Genomic DNA, 27265 nt, shown 5'->3' on the forward strand with positions numbered 1-27265 from the left:
TGCTTAAAGGCACAGTTAGCATAGTGTATTTAAACTTCTGACCCACTGGAATTGTGATATAGTAAACTAAAAGTGAAGCAATCTGTCTGTAAACAATTGTTGGAAATAATACTCGTTTCATGCACAGAGTAGATGTCCTAAACCACTTGCCAAACCTATAGTTTGTTAATATTAAATATGTGTTTTAATGACTTCAACCTAAGTGTATGTAAACTTCTAACCTCAACTGTATATTTTCAGATGATTTATATTCATATATATATATATATATATATATATATATATATATATATATACATATATATATATATATATATATATATATATTTGCCAGGCTCCACAGATTAAAAAAATTAGACAAACTAAGAGTTTTGGAAAAGATGCCAGTTCATATTATACAACTGTACCCTCCAGCTAATACAAACATAGAGAGGAAAGCAAAAAAAGATAAATATGAATAGAGAAATAGAAATATTAAATTGGATCCATCTTGAAGAAGCCCATGTGTCTTGCTATTAGTTGTACAGCGATTACTGTGAATAGCCAAAATTGCTTAATAGACATAAATGCTTTAAACAGATCTTCTGAATATGTTTTCTCTCTGAATTTTAAAGAAGTAACATTTCTTTATATTTCTTTAGATTGTTACAGAGATTGTCTGTAGTTAATATGAAACATTTGGAGCTGACTCAATTGACGCAAATGTTTAGTCTCACAACTAAAAGAACACATGCTAATATGCATTCCCACATGGAATCTATGCGTGCAGATTCCTGCAGAAAGCTACAGTAAATGTTTTTCAATAGCTTCTTTTCTACCATTGTCCAAATGGTTCTGAGCATGGTGAGGAACGATTCCAGTGGGGTTTCCACTTAAGCACAGTTCATCACTGCATGATTTCAAACCATACTCAATGATTTTATTAAGTGACAACTCAGAATGCCACAATGGCTTTAGTACATGTCAAAGTTAAGAAAATGTAATTTTTGGAGAATTTTCATGATTTTATGATGATGGTTTAACTAGTATAGTTACTCTACATGCCTTTACTCAGGGGGGTAGATTACTCTAGATATCTCATTGAAACTTATATAATATATAAAATTATATTACTCGTGTAATATTTAAAAAAAAAGTAGTCCTAAAAACTGGAATATGTGATCGTCCTCTATAGCGCCCGGTGGTGGAAAAGTAGCCAATTACAAAGTTCTGCCTATCCCTCTCCTTTTGTGTTTGTTTAATCATTTTTATTTTCAAAATCCCACAGATTTCCCCCAAAATCAACACAGAAGATGCATGCAAATTCCAAATATTCTGTCTGTGCCTGCTAATACAGAGGCCTTTGAAAGTATTTGGACACTTAAGCCACGCTTAAAATGTATGGGACAAATTTACTAAGAATGAATTGTGCCCACTAAAAATGCTTTTTTTTTTTTTTTGCATACACTAACTGTGCTCGTTTAGCTCCCAGTTCACTAAAGGTATAATGCAGATCAGGCAATGGTGCAAATGCACCCACAAAATCGATGCGAAAACAATGAACAACATCCGGTTTCTCTGCTAGGACACAAGTGTGTGAACTTGAGAACTTCATATATTCACACAATATGACATTGAGACCAGCTGGTTAAGAGAAATTTGAAAAATGACTAAATAAATGTTAAATAAATAAAGTTATAAAAATAATTAGTTTCTGGTTTGATATTTAAGTGTTAAATGCTTACGTTTAAAAATACTTTATAGAGCCACTGTATATTGTTGAATGCAAAAGGGGACTATGACTACTTTTCTGCTTTCTACATAGCATTTCTTCTATTCTTTTGGCTTTTTTTAAACTTTTATTGACAGTAATCGTGCAGAAACAACAGGAAATTGCCAGAACTCACATTGCTAGCATTAGTGCCATGGCTCAATGTGTCAGAGCACGTGTGCTAACCAATATGCCACAGTTCTTCAACATTTCTTCACATCTATACAATAACACCAACTGCATCAGTTCAAAGCCCTCCTCCTCTCTCTCTCCTGTCAGGTCTGTTCTGTAACACTTCAATAGATGGCATCGGAACGTGCTGGCCCAGGAGTAGTGCTGGAGAAGTGGTGTCTCGTCCCTGTCCGGAGACCTTCCTAGGGGTTCGATACAACACCACCAGTAAGTGCAGTGTATCTCACATTGAGCAGCCCTTTCACACTTGTTCCATCTGGATAGCTCCGTCTGTTCTTGTTTCATTTCTATGGCAAGACAAGCTGTTTATATTGTTTGGTCTCTGTTTTATCGAAAGCCCAGCTGCTCTTATACTCTTGTGTCTCTTGTCAAGTTGATGTTGTTGTACTTCAAACAATGGCAGGTCATTTAGGGTACTCCTGTGCCTCTGTAGTGTGGAAGTTACATCTTAGATTAATTTAAACCTAGCACAGATAGGAACAGCAGTTATCAGAGTACGTGAGCAAGCAGCTGAGAGCTACATAACAAGGTTTTCAATGTATTTTGTTTTTTCTTCCTTCTCTTTCTTCCATCCTTCTTTTCCTCTTTCCCTTCCTTTCTTTATTATTCCTTCTTTCCATCCTTCATTCTTTTCCTCTTTCCCTTCCTTTCTTTTTATTTTTCCTTCCTTCAGTCCTTCCTTATTTTCCTCTTTCCATTCTTCCTTCCTTCTTTTGCTCTTTCCCTTCATCCTTTTTATTATTCCTTAATTTCTTCGTTCCTTTAATTAATCTTTCTTGCTTCCTTTTATACCTACTCCCTTCTATTGTTCCTACCTTCCTTCCTTCTTTACTTATTTTCCTCTTTCCATTCTTCCTTTTTATTATTCCTTCCTTCCTTATTTTTTCTTTCCCTTCTTGCATCCTTATTATTATTTCTTCCTTTAATTAATCTTCCTTGCTTGCTTCCTTCCTTTTATTCCTCCTCCCTTCTATTGTTCAACCATTCCTTCCTTATTTTCCTCTTTCCCTTCTTTCTTCTGTAACACGTATCAAAGCGTTTGTACTCTATAAAATACTTAGGGATAGGTTTGTCTTATGGAGGATATCAATAAAGTGGGCTCAGTTTTCTGGGAAAAAGTTATTAACAATGCAACAATAAAATGGAAAAAAAAAATTATAGAAACATCAGTGTAATTCAGCAAAATTGTTCACTTAAGAAAGATTTCTCCAATGTCCAATAGTGTTTAGGTTCCTCAGTCCTTGAAATGTGAAAATGTCTCAATGTGTATTTGCGTAAACTAAAAAGGCCTTTTAGTTATCTCTCTGTCTCTCTCTCGACCTGGGTAGTGTGTGTTGAGATCTCAGTTTAGCTGTCAGTTGTAAAATTCTTCTAGCCAGTAAATCTGTGTTGAATCACGATGAAACTTGCACCACAGATCAGGAATCATGATGAATCTGGCTTGTCATTTCAGTTTGGATCAAGCATGCAGAGTCAGCATAAAAAAATAGTTAAAAAAAATAAATAAAAATCTGCACAAAATAATGCAAATCACATTATATATCTCTTAGTTTTCAACATCTTTTCTTCACAAACATAATTTGTTTCCACACTATTTTAACAATACTGGCACAAAACTGATGTATTTTTCTGATATTTCATATCAAACTGCATGAAGTGTTCACATGCTAACACAGCACATTGACATTTATGAACACGGGCATGCTCAGTAAACACATAAATTAAGTACATTTGATTGTGTGACATCGGTTTTACATCTAAAACACACATATTTTAAAAACTAAACCTTTTTTTTATACCCATAACTGCATGGATGATGCAAAATTAAACAAAAGAACAGATTAAACTCTGTCTCAGTTTGACCAACTTGACATTGGACATACAAATATATATTTCATAAGGCATCTAATATAACTCTTACTGTTTTTTATCCACCATTAAACAACATATATAAAAGTAATTAGCAAATATTAGTTAATTAATTGTTTCATAGACAAGAAAACTCATTAGAGCTCTAGTAAAATCAGTAAACATGAACGTCAATGATTGTTCTTCGATGAAGAGATGGATTGATCAACTCAACAACCCACTAATAAACTTGATGGGAAGAATGTTACAAAATCAGCCTTACTTAACTCAGAACGTGTGTGTGCATGCTCAGTTGGCTTGTCTGTCTGAAATGATGCAATCAATTTGCTCTGTATACCCCGGAGTGACCTCTATAGGTTAAATGTGGTACTATGTGAAAAACTAGCATGAAACCTATGTTATGTGCAATTCAAGAGGGTTACACTTTCTTTTTATTGTTCCTTTCTTCCTGCCTTCCTTCCTTCTTTTCCTCTTTCCATTCTTCCTTACTTTTTCAAACTCACTGAAAATAATGGAATGCAGCTGTACTGAAAATACTAAACCAGACACTTAAAATAAACGTAATACATTTATATGTGAGATGAGAACATAATAATATTGCATAAAGTCCAAGTAAAATTCAACGCAGTCATTAAAAGTGATATGATTACATTGGCATGAAATGATTAAATGGATTCAGATGGATCTGTTTAAACCCTCATAGTTGAAGAAAACAAGAAGATGCTAAATTGTATTGTTGCTAGCTCATAGCAAGCTGCAAAGTTCAATGGAGTTATTTGGACTAATCCAATTTAAGTTAGTTTAACTCAATTCCTTTATTCGAGTTTATTCAAAAACAAATATTTGAGTAAAGCCTACATTTACATTTTATATTAAGGAAACTCATTTTTACTTGTGTGGAACCAATGTCCACAATTGAATTACATAAAACCAACAGGAAAAAAGTCAGTGTTCTTTCTTCCTCCATCCTTCTTTTCCTCTTTCTTCCATTCCTCCTTTATATTATTTCTTCCTTCATTTTTGTCCTTCCTTCTCTCTTCCTTCCTTACTTCCTTTCCTTCTGTCCTCTTTCATTATTTGTATTATTCCTTCTTTCCTCTTTCCTCCTTTCTTCCTTTTATTATTTATTAATTCCTTCCCCCTGCTTTCATTCTTTTTGGATTTGGAATTACAGTTTTTATTTTCTGATTGCTTAGGCACTCTCTTTGAAACTACAGGCTATTATCGCAAAACTCTATACACTAACCACAAAACCTTACACCAAACCAGCAAAACATTATACAATTCTTGCAAAAATCTAGTTCGGAAAAACAAAATTTTCTAAAAGAGTTTGTAGAGTTTTGCAAGAATTGTATAATGTTTTGCTGGTTTGGTGTCACACTATCAATACAAATAAGGGGAAGTTATTTACTGTATTTGTTTTCTCAATGTTCTAACACTCCTCAAATAACAAAAATGCAGTAGAAGAAAATAAAAACATTTGAGCTAGAAAAAAAAAAAGATTACACCTCATAAGACCTACCACTTTGTGGGTCTGCCCATAAGACTGTGGACTGTGCTCAAGCTCTGATTTGTAAGTGAACTCATTATCTAAATGTGTTTTCACATGTGTCAATGTGGAAAGGCATTTGGCGAAATAGTGTAGCAATGTAGAGACCAATGATTACAGTTTTTCTAGAAGAGTGTTATTAAATTGCAAACTGAGTGTAAAGCAGTGAATTGTGTTTACAGTTTTGCAAAAAGTGTGTTATAAAATTACAAACTGAGTGTAAAGCAGAGAACATGCATTCAGTTTGGCACACTAGGTAAATGCATTGGCTACAAGTGTTAATGGTTTCAGAAATAGTGCTTCAAGAATCACTGTTAGTGCTTAAGCATTCACAAAAATCTGTAATGTAATATAAACCTGACATTGCTTGAAGCAGTTCTCAGAGTAGCACAACTGTGCAGCTAGCTGAGGGCCACATAGCAAGATTATTAGTTTTTCTTCTTCCTTCCTACCTTCCTTCCTTCATTTAATTTTTTCCTTTTTTCTTCTACACTACATTTTATTATTCATTCCGTCTGTTCTCTTTCCCTTATTCCTTCCTTTTTATTATTCCTTCTTTCCTTCCTTCTTTTTATTATTCACTTCTACACTTATTTTTATTAATTCTTCCTTGCTTACCTCACTTCCTTTTTCCTTCCTTTTATTATTCATTTCTTCCCTCCCCCACTACTTTCATTCTTTTTGGAAGTGAAAGTAATGTTAAGCAGTTGTGATTTCTCAGGGCCAGCAAAGCCTTCTCTGCTGGGGTAACATGCCTTGTAAATAAATACTTTTTCATCCTTTCATTCTCATTAACCTTTTTACCTATGTATATTCAATCGCTTTCCACTCCTATGTCATCTACGAATGAAAAAAAACTAAAAGTTTATCCAATCAGAATTTATTCCTCAAACCTTACAAGCAAAGTGTGACAAATGTTTCACAAATCGCATGTCCGAATCCATGCTCCTTAGCTGAAGCAGTTTGTGAGTCTAAGCTCCACCCCATCAGACCTTCAGAATTTCCACAGAATCCCACAACGCTGCAGTGAATAGGCATCTAAAGTCAGACTGTTAGATTCATCAGTCAATCAGATTGATTTATTGGTTTTTGTGGGTGTGGTCTTTAGGATATGTCCCAATGGAGGCCTTCTAGCTGGCCTTGAGTGACGCAATCATGCTTTAAGTGATGTACATAATTTGAAAGCGAAGAGTGCGAGATCTTGCTGACAAGTCGGCTGTCATTACTGTTGTCATCACCATTAAGTAAGAGATCCTTATGGATTTAAAAACCTGAGATGTTCTGCATGATCATACGATTGATTAATTAAACAGGACAGGAGGACAGATTTTCACTTCAAGTAAATTGGTAAGTGCTTTTTGCATTGTTAGAACAACATCAGAAGTTTTCTAATTGTAAATTAGGCTGCTTGTGCATTCAGTGCCGAATCAAGATTTGAAAAGTAATCACATACCCTGATGAAACAAAATTTATTGCAAGCAAAATTTAAATTGCAAATATTATTAGAGAGCTTTTTCTTGGTATTAGACCTCCTTGGTTCTGGCTTTCGTGAATGGACGTGTTTTTAAAATTTAAATTGCCACAGAATGGATGATGGCATACGGTGTCTTATTCATTGTGAAACTGTTTTCTTAATGACGTGAGTCGCAGTCGGCCTAAACTTAAAATGCACGGGCCGCGGCTGATGTTAAGTAATATAAACCTGGCACTCTTTGATAGGAACAGCAGCTGTCAGAGTAGAACAACTGTGCAGACAGCTAAGAGCTACATAACAAGGTTTGAAATGTATGTTTGTGTGTCTTTGAAAGAGAAAGCGTGCGTCCATGTCTGGTCTATAGTTCTTTGGTTACATGTAAGGTTGGTCAGTTTTTCAGCTGTGTTGCATGGCACAGAGTTATGCCATTACTAAAGAGCTCACAAATTTTTTGGCCATTATAAATGTTCCGACCGTATCTGCTTCAGTAGGAGGGTTAGCAAGTGTTTGAGGCAGATGAAGTGTGTGTGTGCGTGTGTGTGTGTGTGTCCTCTCCCCTTTTCATCCTCCAGTGTGATTTTTTTTTTTTGGCCATGTTTAACTGCAAAACTCCTCTATCCCCATTTTTGTTTACTGATATCAACCAGACCCTGTGGGGAGAGATTCACAAACCGTTGCAGGTCAAACTACTAAAGTTACAGTTTTTCACAATTGCTAAGACTAATGTCTTGAAGCCTTCACCCATTTTCTCACAACTGTAGATACAAAACCAAATCTTCAAACGACATTCACAAAACCCCTGACTCTTTCAAAGAGTCGCCTCAGAACCATTTATCTCAAAATCAAACAAAGTTTCAGACCTTACACATAGCCAGTCAATACATAAACACTACAGAGCATTTATTAGACACTGCATCAAAGAATATTTTTATTATTATTATTATTATTATTATTATTATTATTATTATTATTATATATAGTAAACACATTTTAGTAATCACAACTTAGTACAATGCATATTTTGTATACTGTAAGTACTTCAAGTAATACTCACTAAAATTAGTTGGGATAAAAATGACCCAACACATAGCCCAATGGTGGGTTGATATAGCACCGACCCATTGTTGGGTTATTTTAATTTATTTTAATTTTAAAAAAAAATTATTGGGTAGCAAGTTTTACCCAATGCATTGGGTTATAAAATAAATAATTTGTTGGTTTTGTTTTATTTTATGTACCACCACAAATAAATAAGTAATAAATAAGTAGGCAATGGTGTAATGTTGCTGGCAAGGACGAAGACGATGGAGCTACGAACCCAAGTGCAGTTTATTAAACAAAAGTGAGATCCAAAAACCCTAACTAGGAACATGAAACATAAACATGAACATGATGAAACTAGACTTGACACAAACAAAACATGAGTTGACTAAATCTTGACTTGACTTGACATCACTTAAACAAAATAAAACTACAACAAAAAAAACATTAACAATACTCAAAGGCAAACATGAGGGCTAAAATACATGGGAAACAAGTTAACAAGACCACCAGTGAAAAAACAAGACTGAAAACAATGACAATGAAAGTGATGAAGACAATGAAACATGAACCAATAACAAGACAAGACTAATAAACAAAGGAACTAATGAGAAAAAAAAACATGAAACATGGCGGGAACAGGACAAGAAAGTGAACAAATTTCAAAATGAAGGACCTGAAGACATGAACAGGACTAACTATTCAAAATAAAAGACAAGAAAAACAGGAACCAACAGAATAAACATGACATATCCACTCCTCTAAGGGGCGGCTCCCGACGCAGCAACACATGAACAAAACCAGAATAAATTGACATAAGTCCTGTGTTCTGTTGGGAGCTGGGGGGTGTCTTAGGCGTGGGGCATGGGATCAAGGCGGAGTTCGGGGGCTCATGAGAGGCTCGAGGGGCGGAGCCAAGGTGGAGTCTTAGGGATGGAGGTGGGCCTGGACTGTGGAGCAGAAGCAGGCCTGGACCGGTGAGCAGAGGCGGGCCTGGACCGGTAAGCAGAGGTTTGTTTGTGACTTGGCATGGAGCAGTCTGGGGTTCGACTGAAACAGTGTGTGGAGCAGACTGAAGCTTGGCTGTGACATGGCATGGAGCAGGCTGAGGTGTGGCTGTGACATGGCATGGAGCTTTTCTTTAGAAATTAATGAAGTGTTTCCCTCACATATGAATCCATCACATCCTATTTTTTAAAAAAATTGTTCATATAAAGTGAATTAACAACTTGTAATTTCAATTTCCAGCAATGGGCTTCATTGACGAGGCGATCACAAAACGAGCCAGGCACCTTCCTGCAATGGTAAACGAACACCATCAAAATGTTGCTGCTTTTTGGCATTAAAAAGTCACAATAAAACTGATAAATGTCACAACGTGAAAAACGTCATAACCGTTGTGAATTCCGGGGCGCAGAACTATCTGAAAAGTGGCTTCTGATTAGGCTATCACCCAATAGAATGTAGATGCTGGCTATTGTGTAATAAAGGGGTCGGCAATCTAGTCAGCATTGGCACGTGGAGGGGTAATCATTGGCACACCAGCAACGGCGAGAGAGGAGTAGACTATATTTATGTAAATTCCGCACCTGCATTCCAATCTACATCTTGATGTAATCCTTCCTCATGATTACGCAGTGTGTTTCCATCAGCTGAATGGGAAGCTAAACACTATTAAAGTGTGATGAGACTTGCGCTGTGCGTGCAAGCCATTCGCACATCACGAGCCAGCAGCACTTCTCTTTCGGTTAATCGTGCAAGTAAATGCGCCCGCTTTGCTTCGGTCAGACTGCGTGGATGACAGCCTACATTCCGTGTTTCATTTGTTTCTTTTTGCTTTCAGAACAACACGTAATGTAATAAGGAAAACACTACTATTACAGTTTCTTTGGATTGCTTAAGCACGATTTTCAAAACAGGGCCTGTGTTTTCAAAACACTACACACAATTAGCATAACCACACACCCAATTAGCAAAATACTACAGATCCTTTGCATAATTAAACACTCTTGTAAAAAAACACACACGTTTCACATTACTATACTCTGTTTGCACGAGTTACACTCTGCTGTGATAAACCTAAAACACTTTTAGCACTTCTATTTCCCTATGATTAGAGTAGGCTACCATCAACAAAGTACAAATATAATGTAAATTCACCAAACACTACATAAGACCAATGTTGCAGACTGAAGAAACTCATTTATTTCTCAACACGCCCAAAATGTCGACATGGAGATTCATAATACTGTAACAAAATGTCACTTTACGTATTGTACTGTAAGTTTACTGTTTAAAAAAAAAAAAAAAAAACCTAGACATTGTCTCTTCGCATAGCTGGATCTGGCCAGAGAATTTCATCAACATAGCAGGCAATGTTGTCATTAGCAAGACACCTTGGAAAGAAACGTCTTGAATGACAAATCCATCCTTGCATTGCTGCTACCTCCATCTGGTCACAGGCCTCCTCCATGGCTTGGATGAGGGGTACCTCAGCCTGGAGACGGAGATCATATACCTTCCACCGCCATGCCGAGAAAAACTCTTCTATAGGGTTGAGGAATGGAGAGTATGGTGGAAGATATAGGACGGTGAAATGTGGATGTTGCTGAAACCAGTTCTGAACCAGAGCAGAGCGGTGGAAAGACACATTGTCCCAGACAACAATGTATTGCATATGATCGATTTGATTTGCTGCTGTTATGTTGTGCAATTGGACCAAGAATGTAAGTATGAGTGCTGTGTTGTAAGGGCCCGTATGGGCATGGCGGTGGAGGACCCCATTCTGTGTAGTGGCTGCACAGAGTGTTATATTACCCCCACGTTGCCCTGGGACATTGACTATAGATAGCCCTGTGGCCAATGATGTTTCTTCCCCTCCTTCGTGTTCTCGTCAGGTTGAACCCAGCCTCATCTACGTAAATGAACTCATGCTGGATCTCCTCTCCATCCATTCGTAAAACTCTCTGAAGAACAGTGTCAGGCAAAATTGTGTAGTTCAGTGTAGATCTAGTATACATATTACAGTACAGTAAAAGATTATGAGACAGTATGCAAGATCACACTGCTAAAGTGAATACATACCTCTGCATAATCATGCCGCAGTCGTTTCACCCTTTCGGAATTGCGCTCAAAAGGAAGTATTTTAATGTTACACTATAAAAATGTCAATATACTTTTCTTTCAGTTGATGAAAAACTGCCGTGTCTGCAACATCGGATAATGAGTCTTAAAGCTGAGGCGTATTACAATTACTTCGCTCGTCGGCCAAATATATTAAATATTATGTATGATTTCCAAAGAAAAAGTGGCGGAACGAACACAGAAAGTGAGGGGGAGCATCCCAATTAATAGTTTCTACGCCACAGTTTAAAATAGGCTGGCTTTATAGCAAGTGTTGGTGTCGGTAGCCAAGTGAGCAGCAATACAGCAGACCCAAAATTAAGGGGAAATTATTTAATTAATCAGCTATTATTGTATGTTGATAAAGAACATGAAAAGTGTTCATATAATGTGATATTATTAACTTACCTCTGTATCTTCTGTTGGCAGTGGCACTGGTCGTCCGTTGAAATTTAAAATGTCTTTGTGAGACCAATTTTAACCTAACTGGGTGCGTTATTATAGAAACAACCCAATAAACGTTAGGAATAACCCAACAGAACGACCCAATATGTTTAACCCAGCTATTGGGTAAAATAAATAATCCAATGTTTTTTAAATGTACAGTATTGAATGTCTGTATATTCAGCATTTGCATACTGTAAAAATGCAGTAGTCCAACTGCAAAAGCCAAAAGAACAAAGAAAACTCTAAATGAAAAGCACATTAAAGTACACTCAGAAATGTTGTGCAACTACAAAATCAAAGACAATGAGCGATTCATTCTGCCTCAGCATAATAAATTTTTGCTTTATGTATGTTGTACAATTGGTTTGATCACATCATTAGAAACAAGTATGAACAATTTTTAGTTGTTGTGTGTAAACGATGACAACTGTGTTGCAGTTGTGTTTAACATTTGGCACCCTTGTTTACCGTTTTTGAACAGAAGCGCATCACATTGTGAAACGTGTTTTAGTGAGTGAGAATGTTTTTAGGGTTTTGCAAAAAGAGTGGAGATTTGCAAATGGTGTCTAACTACCCGAACTTGTTTACAGTTTTGCCAAATGAGTGATTCATTTGAAAAATGGGTTTAGGCCACTGAGCATTTGGTTCAGAGAATGGGGTTTAGTGTTTTTGCAATTAAGAAAAACTAATAAAGTTAGAATTGTCGATACATTTAGTTAGTGCTACACCACAGCTGTACATTTACAATGTTCACAGCAAGAGAAGTAGAAAGAGGAAGTGTATGGTCAGATGACACTTTAATGATAAAATATTCAAACTGCTTCTTGATGGCTGTATCATTGTAAATAGCAATTCTGCGAGGTAGATTGTAGTGATGTCTGTTCATGAAGCCAAAAGTCTCGCAGAGCAAATCATGTCCATCAGTCATATTCCTATGAACATATGCAGCTCATTTAGGAAAAAAGTAAAAAACAGATGGGTATCTAACGATGGAGAGACAGAATGCAAAGTCTGAATCCAAAGTCATTATTAAATATGAAATACTGTATATAATACAGTTTTTCTGAATTGCTAAAACACTAAACCCCATTCTCTGAACCAAACAGTCAATTTCCTGAACCCATTTGTCGAATCAAACTCTCTTTAGGGAAAACCTTAAACCATATTGGCCTACTTAGACACAATTTGCAGAACTCAAAACCACTTTTTTGTTTTCAAAACTCTAAGCACATTCTCATACTTTAAAGCTCATTTTGCATGTAGATGCATATGTGATGCTAAATGATAAACACAGGCACAATTTCAACACAGATGTCATCATTTAGACACAACGACACAAAATTGTTAGCACTTGTTTCAAAAAATTAAACCAATTAGTGAATGGCATATAAGCCAGCGCAAGTGGCAAGTGCCAGTTCAATGTTGATACCAACAATGCATGGAAACTATTGACGAGTCAGAGGAGAAAGAGTTCACGTCAGAGGTGGCGGACGAGGAGGAACCTACCAGAACCAGGCCGTGCCCACCTGCTTGTGGGTTTGAGCACACTCTACAAGGAGTGAGGCATCATCGTGGGCACTGGCCAATGGTACCTCTCTAGCAGACATCTGCAGAGTGGCGGGCTGGGTAAAACCCAGTACCTTCGCGAGATATTACAATCCCCATGTTGAGCCGGTCTCGTCCCTAGTTTTGACAGGTATGAACACATAGAATTAGGTAATATGGTGGCAACAGCTGGCCGGTTCTATCGCTTGTGCATAGCATCTTTCCCAGTTGAGTCCACAAGTCATGGACCCTGGGTGTCCTTCCTCCCTAGCCCTCTGGCTCCGAACTCAGTGGAGGAAGTTTGCAGCCAGACCCACCGCAGGCACCGACTTGCATGCACAGGAATAGGTGCTTCACAGGTTCTGTTTATTCCAATATCTCCTGTGATGTATTTTCCACAGTACGTTCCCCCTTTCGGCGGACCCGCATCTCCCTTGGGCAGAGCTCCCACTGCCTCCTGGTTGCTGTGTTTGTAGAGCTCCTCCCCATCGAGGCAGGACCTACCACTGTGTCACTTCCATGTGGCTGATAAGCCCATGTGACGTATTTGCCACATGTTAGCCTGCTCCCAGGCTAGTTGCGTCACTTCCCTCCCTCAGGGATGTGGGGAACTATGTGAAGTCTCTTGGGTCATTGGGGAAGGTTACGTGCAGTCTAATGCACCTGCTATTTTTGCACGCAGCTACACTAGCATCAGCAGTCCACGTAACGCGTTCAATGGTGTGGCGTTTTTAGATAGGGACAGGTGAGTGACAGAAGGGGAATGTCTTGGTTACTGTCATAACCTCAGTTCCCTGATGGAGGGAACAAGACGTTGTGTCCCTCTTGCCACATCACTGTACTAAGCCGCTGAAATGGCCGGGACCTTACTCTCGGCACTGAACAGACTCACGCTTCCCTCCTTTTCTACTCTTATGTCCGGGGGAGGGGCATGCAAATTTTGTTCGCCAATTTTCATTGGCCTTTTCTCAAAGATAAGAGGTAACCAAGGCGCTCAAGAGAGACCCCTAGTGTCACTACATCAACACAACATCTCATTCCCTCCATCAGAGAACGGAGGTTACAATAGTAACCGAGACATTTTCTATTCTGGTGTTTATTCTCAATGTAATGCATATTGTGAGTATGCCTATGAGAAAGAGAAAGGTGAAAGAGAAGAAAACAAATTGCATGTGTGTGTGTGTGTGTGTGTGTATGTGTATGTGTGTAAGTTTTGGAATTGATATATGAATGAGGTGTGTGCATCAGGGGTGAGCAGTGTAGCTATTATCTGTGTCTGTATCTGTTGCTATGGCAAAATTATCTGTATCTGATTTTTTGGTTTTTGTGGTTTAATAATCACATAGGACGATATGCTGATTTTATGTTAATTTGAATAATTTTGGAGCCATGAAGGATCGTCATATTAGTCTAATGATGCTCTCTTTCTGAAAGCAAGTGGCTTAAAAAAGTGCATTCAAATCATAGTGATATTTACGATATTGCTTAGTTTTATATCAGCAGCAAAATCTTCACGGTGATATCCCCAGCCTCATACAGTCCTATGCAAAACTCTTTGCTTGTTCTTTGCTGGTAATTTGCATTCGCTTTAGAAGAAAGGCGCTCATATTGATCAGAAACTTTACCCCTCCCTCACCTCACTAACTGCCTACTCGCCTGCTTGAGGAGTGAGTGAGATGCAGAATCATGCTCAGTTGGTCTTAAACATTAACAAGTGGAAAATTTATATGTTATAGGATCTTAGTTAATTTTACTCTTGACAAGCTCAGATTAGTGATAAGTGCACAATAAATGACAGCAATGCGGCCATCCGATTTGAAAAAACCTTTCTCTGTGCATATTTATTCATAAAGTTTACCCTTAAGTCATATTGGCTTCACAGACTGACCATTGTGCTGTAAGTTTAGAAGCACATCACTCAATCCCTGTGCTCATTGGATCAGAAAACTAATGCCTAATGTGCATTAATTGCAGAAATGTAGAGGGTAAGTCTTTTCATTGTAGTAGCAATAGAGTAGAATTAAATTACTTTGATTGGTTTAGTTTAATTAAACATAGTTTATTGAATTTGTAGGGCCTTCTTTTAAAAAGATCCCATTGCATGACATTCTAATTTTCAAAGTAATGAAAGAAGGTGGATTGACTTTGAATTACTTGACAAATTGAGTAAAGGAATTTGAACGCAGCAACTAGACGTGACTTCATTGAAGGTATTCCACGTCTAGTTGTAGTTGTAGGTGAAAATATGCATACAATATTTAAGAACAGTCTCAGTAAAGTGAAATTATAATGAGATAAATCAGTTTGTAATGAACAGAAAGGAGAAAACTTGGATGAGTCTGATCTACATTGAGACTTTAAAGTTAAAAAGTTAAATCTAAAATGTAACTCTCATTTCAATATTGAAATCCAACATAACAAACAAAAAACAAACAAAACAAATATATATATATATATATATATATATATATATATATATATATATATATATATATATATATAATCAGGAGATCTCAATCTTGGAGATCTATCTTCCTGCAAAATGAAGTTCCAACTCAACTTGTATGCATACGAGCCGGCTAATCAAGGTCTTTCTGGCTCATTTGAAAATTACAGGCAGTTGTATTAGAACAGGTCTGAAACTGGGCTTAGCAGGAAAACAAGTCTCCAAGAACAGGTTTAAGCAGTCTTGGTAGAGAGCCACAATAGGTGGTATAAAACTGTAGTATAAAAATAGAATATTTTATAAAAGACTTGTTTTAGAACATAAAGGCCCTTGAAAGAAATGTAGAGGGAAAAGCTTATGACTTAGTTACCGCCTCGGGGCAAGTGTTTGAAAGTTAATTATACTCCAGCTGTGGGAGAAAGGTTTTATATTACATGATATAACTCCTCATCCCTTCTCTCTTTCTCTCTCTCTCTCTCTCTCTCTCTCTCTCTCTCTCTCTCTCTCTCTCTTCTTGTCTATCTCTCTCCCTTCAGGCATTGTCAGTCTCTTTCTCTGACCTTGACAGACTCTTTCATTGCCTGGGCTTTTTGCAAAGCTTGCAATTCAGCTGTGTTTCGGCAAGCTCTTATGACAGGTAGAGAAAACGAGATCAGCGGCAGCTGAGCAGGGTCTTTTTTTCATTATGCTAAGTGACATTCACTCTCCATGGGTCACCAGCAGAGCATGCGAGTGAGACGGAGCCTTGACAACATTCTGTATGTAGCCCCCCAAAAAAATTCCTCCACTGTTTCACATTGAGCTTTCTGAATTCTGCTACAATAGCCCAGCTGCTTCTCCCTACAAAGCCAAAATGCAGAAAATACACTGAAATACACCGAAACAAATTTGTTTTGACAACTCTGTATTATAAAATAGTTTCACTGTGTTTTCTCTAAATCTTAGCGTATTTAAGTCAAACTGTCTCTCGCAATGACAGATCACAGTCTCTTGCTTTAATTCATAACTGAATTTAGAAATGTAGAGCATTTCCATGCATGATCTTACACTGATTATGCTTATTAAGCCGATGGCATGTGACGGCATGTAAACGCCCTTGAACATGTCGATTTTTGTCCATTACCGTGATTTTAAGTAGCATGTACTGTAAACACATTTTCCAGTGTTCTTACTGGGTTATCCTGTGTGCACAAGTTTCGCTTACCGGATGTTTTTTTTTAAGTAAACAGATTTTTGTAGTTATCAGTGTATTAGTGCATATGTAAATGTCTTGAATATATGTAGTTACTGCATTTTATCTTTACAGGGCAGTTTTGACCCCATGGTATATTCAGCCAATCAGCAATGGTCCATATATTTTCCTTGGTTTAATTTCAGATTTTACTGTTTTATTTCTTAGCTTACCAGCTAGAAAATACAGCATTGCTGGTTGCCAGCATATTGTTGTTTCAGATACAGGTTTCAGCATGGGATCTGATGATATGATTACATTTTAAAATTTTAGCAGTATTCATCTAATAAAACGGAAACAACAACACCGATTACCACAATTATGTGCGCAATACAGTGTAGCATTTTGTCCCATTACACCCCTACTTGTTGGAAAAAAAAACAGCTTGCTACTGGAAAAGCTACACTATTTAAAAAAAAAAAAAGATCCTAGCTACTGTCACGCTACTTTAATGTGTAGTAAAGTAAATAGTAGTGACTCTACTTTCAGTAAGTTACTCCCCAACAATCGTCTTCACACATCAACCACTTGCCAAATGTGTCTACACCCTTTAAAGAATGTCACAATAATTTCTTTCCTGCATTGTTCAGTACTCATCAGCGCAGAAATGGCCAAGCTGGGGACATGTTCTATTTGTCTTGTCACACCATCAGATCTGCTTCAGGCAATTGTTTGGTTGATCAAACGGGCTGGATACTGAGGCAGATGACTCACCATGTAACAGTTTCGCTTCGCACTGTTTGGTGTGCGATCTATAGAGCTGCCATTCACCTTCAGAAGCTCAATCAATATTGCCATAAGAAAAAAGGGTAGAAAAGAGGGAGTATTGAGAAGGATGGAAAGGCTGTTTTCGGAAAAGTGTCATAAAAACACTTCCGTAAGTGTTTGCGTTGAGTTCACAAATCTTTAAATTGTTTATTTAGTTTTAATTGAGTCTGATTTACAGTTTCTGGCTTCAGTGTTTGGGCTCTCTCTGGACTCCTCTGCTGTTTTTCAAGTTTAAGTTTAGATTTTAATTTAGATATATCTTAAAGCTTTCAGATGGAACATGGTGAAGGGAACTTCCTAATTACTGTTCATTTTTGTTTGTTTGTTTTCTTCTCGCCTTTATGTCTATGTTAGAATTAAAGTTCTTCCCAAGAGACAGAAGAATTAGAGGACATACTCTTAAAATAAACCAAAGAAAGTACTGGTGTTCCTCTATGTTTTATAATAAGGAAAAGAACACAGAAAAGCAAAAATAGAGAGAAATGGTGGCAGAGCTTTCCTCTAAATGGGTCTCATTTACTGACCTCTAAGCACCTGTGTGTTTTCAAGCAGAAATATATATATATAATATATATATATATATATATATATATATATATATATATATATATATATATATATATATATACTCACCTAAAGGATTATTAGGAACACCATACTAATACTGTGTTTGACCCCCTTTCGCCTTCAGAACTGCCTTAATTCTACGTGGCATTGATTCAACAAGGTGCTAAAAGCATTCTTTAGAAATGTTGGCCCATATTGATAGGATAGCATCTTGCAGTTGATGGAGATTTGTGGGATGCACATCCAGGGCACGAAGCTCCCGTTCCACCACATCCCAAAGATGCTCAATTGGGTTGAGATCTGGTGACTGTGGGGGCCATTTTAGTACAGTGAACTCTTTGTCATGTTCAAGAAACCAATTTGAAATGATTCGAGCTTTGTGACATGGTGCATTATCCTGCTGGAAGTAGCCATCAGAGGATGGGTACATGGTGGCCATAAAGGGATGGACATGGTCAGAAACAATGCTCAGGTAGGCCGTGGCATTTAAACGATGCCCAATTGGCACTAAGGGGCCTAAAGTGTGCCAAGAAAACATCCCCCACACAGTGGTAACAAGGCATGATGGATCCATGTTCTCATTCTGTTTACACCAAATTCTGACTCTACCATCTGAATGTCTCAACAGAAATCGAGACTCATCAGACCAGGCAACATTTTTCCAGTCTTCAACTGTCCAATTTTGGTGAGCTCTTGCAAATTGTAGCCTCTTTTTCCTATTTGTAGTGGAGATGAGTGTACCCGGTGGGGTCTTCTGCTGTTGTAGCCCATCCGCCTCAAAGTTGTGCATGTTGTGGCTTCACAAATGCTTTGCTGCATACCTCGGTTGTAACGAGTGGTTATTTCAGGCAAAGTTGCTCTTCTATCAGCTTGAATCAGTCGGCCCATTCTCCTCTGACCTCTAGCATCAACAAGGCATTTTCGCCCACAGGTCTGCCGCATACTGGATGTTTTTCCTTTTCACACCATTCTTTGTAAACCCTAGAAATGGTTGTGCGTGAAAATCCCAGTAACTGAGCAGATTGTGAAATACTCAGACCGGCCCGTCTGGCACCAACAACCATGCCACGCTCAAAATTGCTTAAATCACCTTTCTTTCCCATTCTGACATTCAGTTTGGAGTTCAGGAGATTGTCTTGACCAGGACCACACCCCTAAATGCATTGAAGCAACTGCCATGTGATTGGTTGATTAGATAATTGCATTAATGAGAAATTGAACAGGTGTTCCTAATAATCCTTTAGGTGAGTGTATATATATATATATATATAAAACAATGTAAATATATATTGTGGTGGGATGAGCAAGAGACAGAAACAGTGGTTAAAAAGTAGTGACACACATCGTTTCAATCCAGCTTTACAGGAAATCATGCATTAACAAAAAAATAAACTGGAATATCTATAAAGTCTTAGAGTGATCATTGTGTATTTTGATTAAATATGATTGTAAAATGTAATAATAATCGTATTTAGAACTGCTGAGAGCAAGCAGAAGGCGACTGTGGCAAGGAACACAAAACTCCATAAGATGTTGGTTAATAGAGAAAAATAACCTTGGTATAACATCATGAATATAATGCCAATATTAGTCCAAGGTTCAAGCAGTGGCATATGAAGTATCCCATGTCATCCTCTAATAGTGTTAAATATAAAGGGGATCTGGCGTCCTCGTGGTTAAAGGGGGCATTGTTTAGGAAGGGGAGTATCCAATGTAATGGATCAGGACGTGGGCGGGTCTGGAGGCCGCTATTCGACTCCCATTGGTGTTCCGTGGTGTGAGGGACGGCAGCTGTCTTCCCTGGAGCAGCGGCGAGTGTGAGGGGAAGGGCAGCCCCAGCATACATGCCACTGCTGGTGCAGATCCGGGAAAATCTATCGCAGCCAGTACCCTCCACGCTATCTTCCTGGACATGGTAGAATACTAGTGTGTCCACACATGGAGGTTGAAGCCGGCTCCCCGAGGAGAATGCCACGAACACGAGGAGTGATACAAACAGTAAATTGATACAAACAGTGCTGATGATGTGAGACATCAGTGCTCTTGGAACATCTCTCTTCTAATCCGATTTGAGGACCAGAACTAACTGTTGTATAAATGTTTATTAAGTATGTACACAAATATTAGTAAATGACACCCAATGTCCTCCAGATCTCTGCACCTCTTCAAACTTCCTAGGGATAATCCTGGCTGACAAACCAGATAAAGTTATTTCAGCTTGACACTCACCATATTTGTGTTTTAACATCAATGCATTGTGTGCTCCAGCTGTGTGGACAACGATGTAAGAGAAATAGAAACCATGTGCTTTTAATGCTATCGATCTCTACTATTACAGTTCAATGATGGATAGAAAGTTCCAGTTGATATTACCCCCATAATTGCTTCTTGTTATGATGCGTGCTGATGCCAAACCCATAGGGCAATCAGGGCTCTAATCAGCTTGTAGCATCGAATCGACTCAAATCTTTGCCCTACTTACTCACGCAAATTGCCAAAGTTGCAATAGTTGTGACAGTTTCCATGGAAACGAAAGTAATATGAACTAGAAGATGCTGTGACAACGTTTTATTTTTTATTTCTCCGTGAATGATGTATCTCTCTCACAAATGTTTAAAGCTAACAAGCAACCTGTGATTATTTTCAGAGTTTCAAGTCAAATAATATTTAGTTGCATCTTTACAAATGTTCCTAACAATGCAATGGCTGATTGTTCAAATCTACATCTGGAGCATGCTGGTGCCAAGATCCCTGGTGTATTTCTTTATTTTAATTTCTGCAATAATACCTGAAATAACTTGTTCCAGTGGCTCAAATGGTGAAAGGTTGATTACTATTATTGGGTAGGTTTCATTATAGGCCTTGTTAAGCAAAAGTAAAACTAAACCTAAAAATCACTTTTTTCAAAAGAAAAAATACAAATAAATCTGTATCAGCACACCTGTACCCAGGACTGATTTGACCACAGATGTTTCACAAGATGTTTCTAATCCTACTTTCAAATTGAGTATTAGCTTGTTTAGGTTTCATGTTGTCTGTCATGTTGTTTTATGTTACAGCCATGTTTGGTCACTGTTCAATGCTCAGTATGGTGGACTGAGGGAGAATTGTAGTCTGTAAATCAATTTCATGTGACACTAGTTTTTAGCAAATAGTCAAGTTTAAATATACATGCTAGGGTCAAACCCACATGCACTATGAAGTAACATAATGACCGCAACCCAATTAAAATTCTGTAGTGTTTTGGGTCATATTGCATAACTTTGAATGATGTAATAGATTAAATGCAGTGCCAGATAATTCATCAGATGAATAGAAAAAACATTACACCGTTTAAGCGAAAAATCGGCCTTAGAAATTACATTTGGGGATCAGTCATCAAAACAAGCAGACATCAAACAACAATGGCTGCACACCTAATTGTTTCATGTGTGTCTGTGTTTTCCAGATAATGTATACAGAGAATGTCTTACCAATGGAACTTGGGCGAAGAAGGGCAACTACTCCCAGTGTCAAGAAATCCTGAATGAGGAGGTACATGGTTCCATTCAGACTTGTTCACCATTCATAAGGAACATTATTAGTTACAGTTAGAGATACAGTTATTTCAAATCAAATAATTTTAATAACTGTTTTAAATATACAGTAGGGTCCATGAGAGTCCACAATGAAAATCAGATAGATCGATAGATGAAGAAAAGGTTAAAGGATAATTGCCCCAAAAACAAAAGTTCTTGCACTTCAGAACACAGAGGTCACCATTCACTTTCATTATAAAAAAAAAAGATGCATTGAATGGTGAATGGTGACTGAGGCTCCATCTCATTTTGTTTTCCACAGAGGAGAGAAAGTTATACACGTTTGCAACAAAACTGTTGGTTAATAAATAATAAAATAATTTTGGGTGAACTACTATATCCTTTTTGAAGGTAATCAGTAGAAAAGGATCCTCTAGAAAACTATTAAAAAGGACAACACTTGAAAATAAGGGAAGAAAATAATATTTGCCATTTTAATGTTTAATTTTAAGCCCAATTTATAGTAACTGAAAAAACTAAAATTTTCAATGAAGATCTCACAAATTTGTCAGCAGATTTGACCCTTTGCTGTATCTTTTACTGTAAATCATTTATGCATTTTCCCTGAAACTTCCCATTCTCACCATTTCAGTTGTGCCTTTTGTGCTCACTAATATATTGAGTATGAGTGAAAGACAAATTGTGCAAAATGTTTTCAAACTAATTTTTGTACAGAAGGGTACCATGGCTTTGGAACCTTGCCTTTAAAGCATAACAGTGGTACTCAGAGGAATAGCCGAGTCTTTAAAACTGTAAGCCATTACTTACTAAGACAGAATCCCTATTGGCCTTTATGTCTGGCATTTGTACTCAACACTGTGGGGCAGATGAAGTGGAACAAGTCTCCATTGCAGAATGTTTCAAACATTGCTGTCAAAAGAATTACATTACTGCTTTTACTTCCATTTTCACTCAAGTTCTATTTTAGTGTATCACGGAAAATTGATAGCAAAAATGAAATTTTCAGAAAATATATTTTTACCTTCAAAGAAATTCTGTCATCCTTTACTCACCCTTATGTTGTTCCAAACCCATATAACTTAGTCTTCTGTATCCAAAAGGAGATTTTTGGCGTAATGTAAGGAAATGACAGTTTCAGTCACCATGTCATTGTATGAAAAAAAAGGATAATATTATGCCTTACAGCTTATTTTATGTTCCAAGGAAGAAAGAAATTCAAACAGGTTTTGGAACAACATAAAGGTGAATAAATAATTACAGAAATAGTCTTTTTTGGGGGGGGGTGAACTCCAAGACATCAGCAGTTGCGTAGTCACAGCAAGCAGTTGAGACAGTTTTTTCAAACTCTCTGGAATCACTTGGCAATCATTTTGAAACTAAAGTTTTTAAGAATTGGGGAAAAATTATACAGAATCAACAGTGATGATGCCGGCATTCATATTCAAATTAAATTAGAAATATTTCTGCAAGCTGCAATGATGGGCCCAAGCACCATGCATTTGGAATTTGACATTATTATAATCAGGTTTATTTTGGGAATCATTCACCAATGGAGATTTTCTGTCTTCTATTGGACATTTCTGGTACCGCGTCTGAAATTTGCCACAAAAGGTAATTTTATATATATATCAACCTTAAACTTAGAACATAAATGGATTAGACAAGTAGCTTTGATTTTCTAATATTTGTTCATATATTTTCAAATATTTTTATATTTCAGTTGATATTTTTAGTATATTATATTTCCCATAATTATTATTTTTTTTAAGTTTGTGGAGGACATTTCATTACAATAAACCAAAATTTCTATAATTTTTAAAAACTGGTTTCACTTGCACAATGAACTGCCAAGTGTCTTCTATAAAATGAAACCAGGCACAGAAATCATACACTTCACCTTATAATGTAGATGTGAATTAAAGCATGATGTATTTGAAGCTTAATTTAAAGTGAGAGAGCATTAAAACAAAAACTGTTCTGTTCAGTAATAACAAACACTTCAGACTTGATAATTGCTCCTCAGCACTTTTGCACTCTGATGATTTTAAACAGTTTGTTGCATGAAGAAAAACAGAAAGAAAAAAAAAAAACATTTCTACCAGATTTTTAAAACAACTGAAATTATTCTTCAAGGTGTTTTTTTGTTTTTTGTTTTTTTGCAATACACATTTCAGTCTGCTAGCCAACTGGCACAAGGTGCTGCTGGGACATGTGACAGATCCTAGGTAGTCTAAACCACCTGCTTACCTACAGTATCACACAGACATATGGTATGCCAGGCAGACGTGTGTTAGTTGCGTGTTATCTATGCCATCTGTTTCCTGCAGGATTGTTGATTTAATAATTAATAAGTTTGCTCACATAAGAGAACATGTGCTGGCTCCGTGGTGCTCACAGCTTAGGCAAATGTGGAAATGGAGCCAGCAGGGAGAGTGCACTTGCGTGGACGGCCCTGAGGGACGTACACAGCCAGGCAGGTTGAATAAATAGACAATCACTGCACTCCAGGCTAAAAAGACCTGACTGAGAGACCATGTAGTGTGGCAGCCCTCATGCAATTCGAGCAGATTGGACAGGATTTCAGGAAGATTTTTATAATGAAGTCCCTATTTGATATGTATTTGTGGCAGTAGCTTCTGCAAGACTGTTTTGTTATACACTTGGAGTCAAAGTTTGGAGATACTTACAGGAGCGGTGGCCCTGTTGTCAGTGCAAATGCTCTTATTATTTTGAGCTGTGGTTCTCATGGGCAACCTGGGTTCTAGTCTGGCTAAAGTCATGTTCATAATGCTGGTCCCTTCTCTCTCTCCATATGATGTCTCTCTCTCCTACTGCGTTTGACATTTGTTTTGTAGACAATTGAGCTGGATATCAATACATATTTTCTGATTTGATTTTATTCGATTCCGATTCACAAGCTCTCTATTTGATACTATTTGATTTTCAATTCTGATTAATGTAGGGATAGTTTAGTTATTTTTACAATTTTGCCTAATATATTAAATAAATTAATTGAGCACTTAACCAGTCACAAAAAAATACAATAAATAAAATTCTTGTTCCACTTTAATCTGTTTTGAATACTATTCTTAAGGTCAATATTAGGTCAAAAATGGCAAAAAATAAATAAAATAAACAGCTTTCTCTAGAAACTCGTCAGTCAGTCATTATTTTGAGGAATGAAGGCTATACAATGCTTGAATTGGCAAAACAAAAAGATTTCAAAAGGTATACACTACATTCTTCAAAGACAAAGGACAACTGGCTCTAACATGGACAGAAAGAGATGCAGAAGGTCAGATGTACAATTAAACAAGAGGATAAGTACATCAGAGCCTCTAGTTTCAGAAATAGTGTCCTCAGCTGACAGCTTCATTGTATTCTACCCGCTTAACACCAGTTTCATGTATAACAGAATGAGAAAACTCAGGGGTACAGGCTTAATGGGAAGAATTGCAAAGAAAAAGCTACTTTTGGAACAGAAAACCTAAAAGAAAATGTTAGAGTAGACAAAGAAACAGACATTAGACAACAGATAATTGAAAAAGAGTGTTATGGATCTTAACCCAATTGAGCTTTTGTGAGATCGGCTAGACTGTATGATACGTGAGAAATGCCCAACAAGACAAGTGCTACAGGAAGTGTGGGATGAAATGTCACCTGAGTATCTGGACAAACTGGCAGCTAGATTTCCAAGGATCTGCAAAGCTGTCATTGCTGCACGTGGAGGATTTTTTTTTTTTAGTTTAAGTACAACCCTCACATTTTTGTAAATATTTGATTATATCTTTTCATGTGACAACACTGAAGAAATGACACTTTGCCAGAAGTTTAGACATGAATGGCTGTGTGTTGAGTTATTTTGAGGGGACAGCAATTTACACTGTTATACAAGCTGTACACTCACAACTTTACATTGTAGCAAAGTGTCATTTCTTCAGTGTTGTCACATGAAAAGATATAATCAAATATTAAAAAAAATGTATGTATATATATATATATATTGTAACAAGGACTCAGGTAAGTTGGGATCCATAAGCAGTTTTTATTGAACACACAGATGTTAACGGGAGTAAGGAATGTAAACTAGAACGCTCAGTAGTGTAGCCGGAACAAACAAGACTTCGCAGTGAGTGTGTAACTGCGTGAAGCTTAAGTAGAGGGAGATGAATGGAGATCAGCTGTGGACTAATTAAGCTGTGGACTAATTAAGCTGTGGACTAATTAAGTATGTGGGTTGCGGAGGCAATTTAGAATTCAGGTGAATCGGATCTCCGGTGGCCGATCGGGGAGGCGCCTTCGTAGGCGTTTGTGACATGTATATATATAGTATATATATATATATATATATATATATATATATATATATATATATATATATATATATATATATAGGTAATAATTCCTTTAACAGCCTAATTTGTTGTTCATTTGTTCATCTGAATCAAAATTGAGAAGATACATTTTTCTTTTTATAAAATAAAAATACTGCCAGTATTTTATGGGTACTGTTGAGCATTCATGTGTAATAAAATGGACTCTCTGAATGGAAATATAAGAGGCTTGGCCAACAGTATATCTTTTTTAGAAAACTCAAATACACATTTTTGACAGCTGAGTTTGGAGAGGTTGTGGACTGTTTTGTCATTTCCTGTTGAAATTTCTGAGCCATCTAAAGGAATCTCTGACCTAAACAAAGGCAGCCGATGAACCTGAAGGTGAAGCTATAACAGACAATCTGCATTACAAAAGCGAGCACCAAGAAGTCCAGTGTCCCAAAGAACCAATTATATTTCAATATGAACCACTAAAGTAATGTACATAAGCAGTGTCCAAGAACAACTTAATGAAAGCAGGTGTTTATTCCCTTCTAGCCTGGTATGACCAAAATGCACTTGAACCAAATACACAATTTAATAATTCCCTTCAGATGTTCAGTCAGGTACATCATTTTGACTTTAAACTCACTACTTTTCGAAGAAAAGGATTACAAATTGTCATTATCGCTCTAGACATTTTAAAATCAACTTTGCATTCATTGGTGAAGACGTATGTGTTCTTTTTCTGTTCCGCTGTTCCAAATAAATTGTTCCTTTTAGCAGTGATGGAGGGGATATCACAGGATTTGGTGTTTAACCTCAATGAGTAATTTCCCTTAAACCACTCTGTTATGAGACAGAGACATGTGTAATCTTGGTGGAGTGGTGCATGAGCCGATTGGTTTCCTGTAGGGCCGGTAAATGACCTGCAGTGTGGGAACAAAATATTCATAATATTGTGCAATATAATATAATGTCCATGGTGATACAGTGGATCCAAAAAGGATATGGACATGCAAGCCACATTTTAAAATGTATATATTTCATTATGTAAGACAACAAAATATTAAATCATGTGTTATCTGCAAATAAATGATGATAGACTTTCTCTGAACTTATAGCTGAATTATGTAATTTCTGCAACACTAGTGCCAATGAACTGCAAATTGTAAATTGAAAAAATAAATACATTTCAAAACAGCTTTCTGAAAATGCCCCTTGCCTACATTTGTTCAAACTGTCATATAGTCCCAAGGTTCAGTAATTTTATTGGGTCTAACTGGTCTCTCAAAACAAACACTGGAATTTTTATGGCACCACAGAGACACAGTGTTCACAGTTTTTGAGAAAATTAACCTAACTTATTGTTGTCTGCATATTAAGCTTGGATTGGAGAAAGTATTTT

The 27265-nt window shown here is 37.0% G+C and overlaps 1 protein-coding gene across 1 annotated transcript in view; it reads left to right on the forward strand.

The window, feature by feature from the left end:
- Positions 1–27265, forward strand: part of crhr1 (corticotropin releasing hormone receptor 1) — a 123554-nt gene that overhangs the window by 26640 nt on the left and 69649 nt on the right. Inside the window, exons 6-7 of the mRNA XM_052138465.1 lie at positions 2030–2149; positions 21451–21536. Coding sequence (XP_051994425.1) covers positions 2030–2149; positions 21451–21536 — 206 coding nt within the window. The remainder of the gene's footprint in view (positions 1–2029; positions 2150–21450; positions 21537–27265) is intronic.

This window comes from Xyrauchen texanus, chromosome 12 (assembly GCF_025860055.1).
Source record: "Xyrauchen texanus isolate HMW12.3.18 chromosome 12, RBS_HiC_50CHRs, whole genome shotgun sequence".
NCBI lineage: Eukaryota > Metazoa > Chordata > Actinopteri > Cypriniformes > Catostomidae > Xyrauchen > Xyrauchen texanus.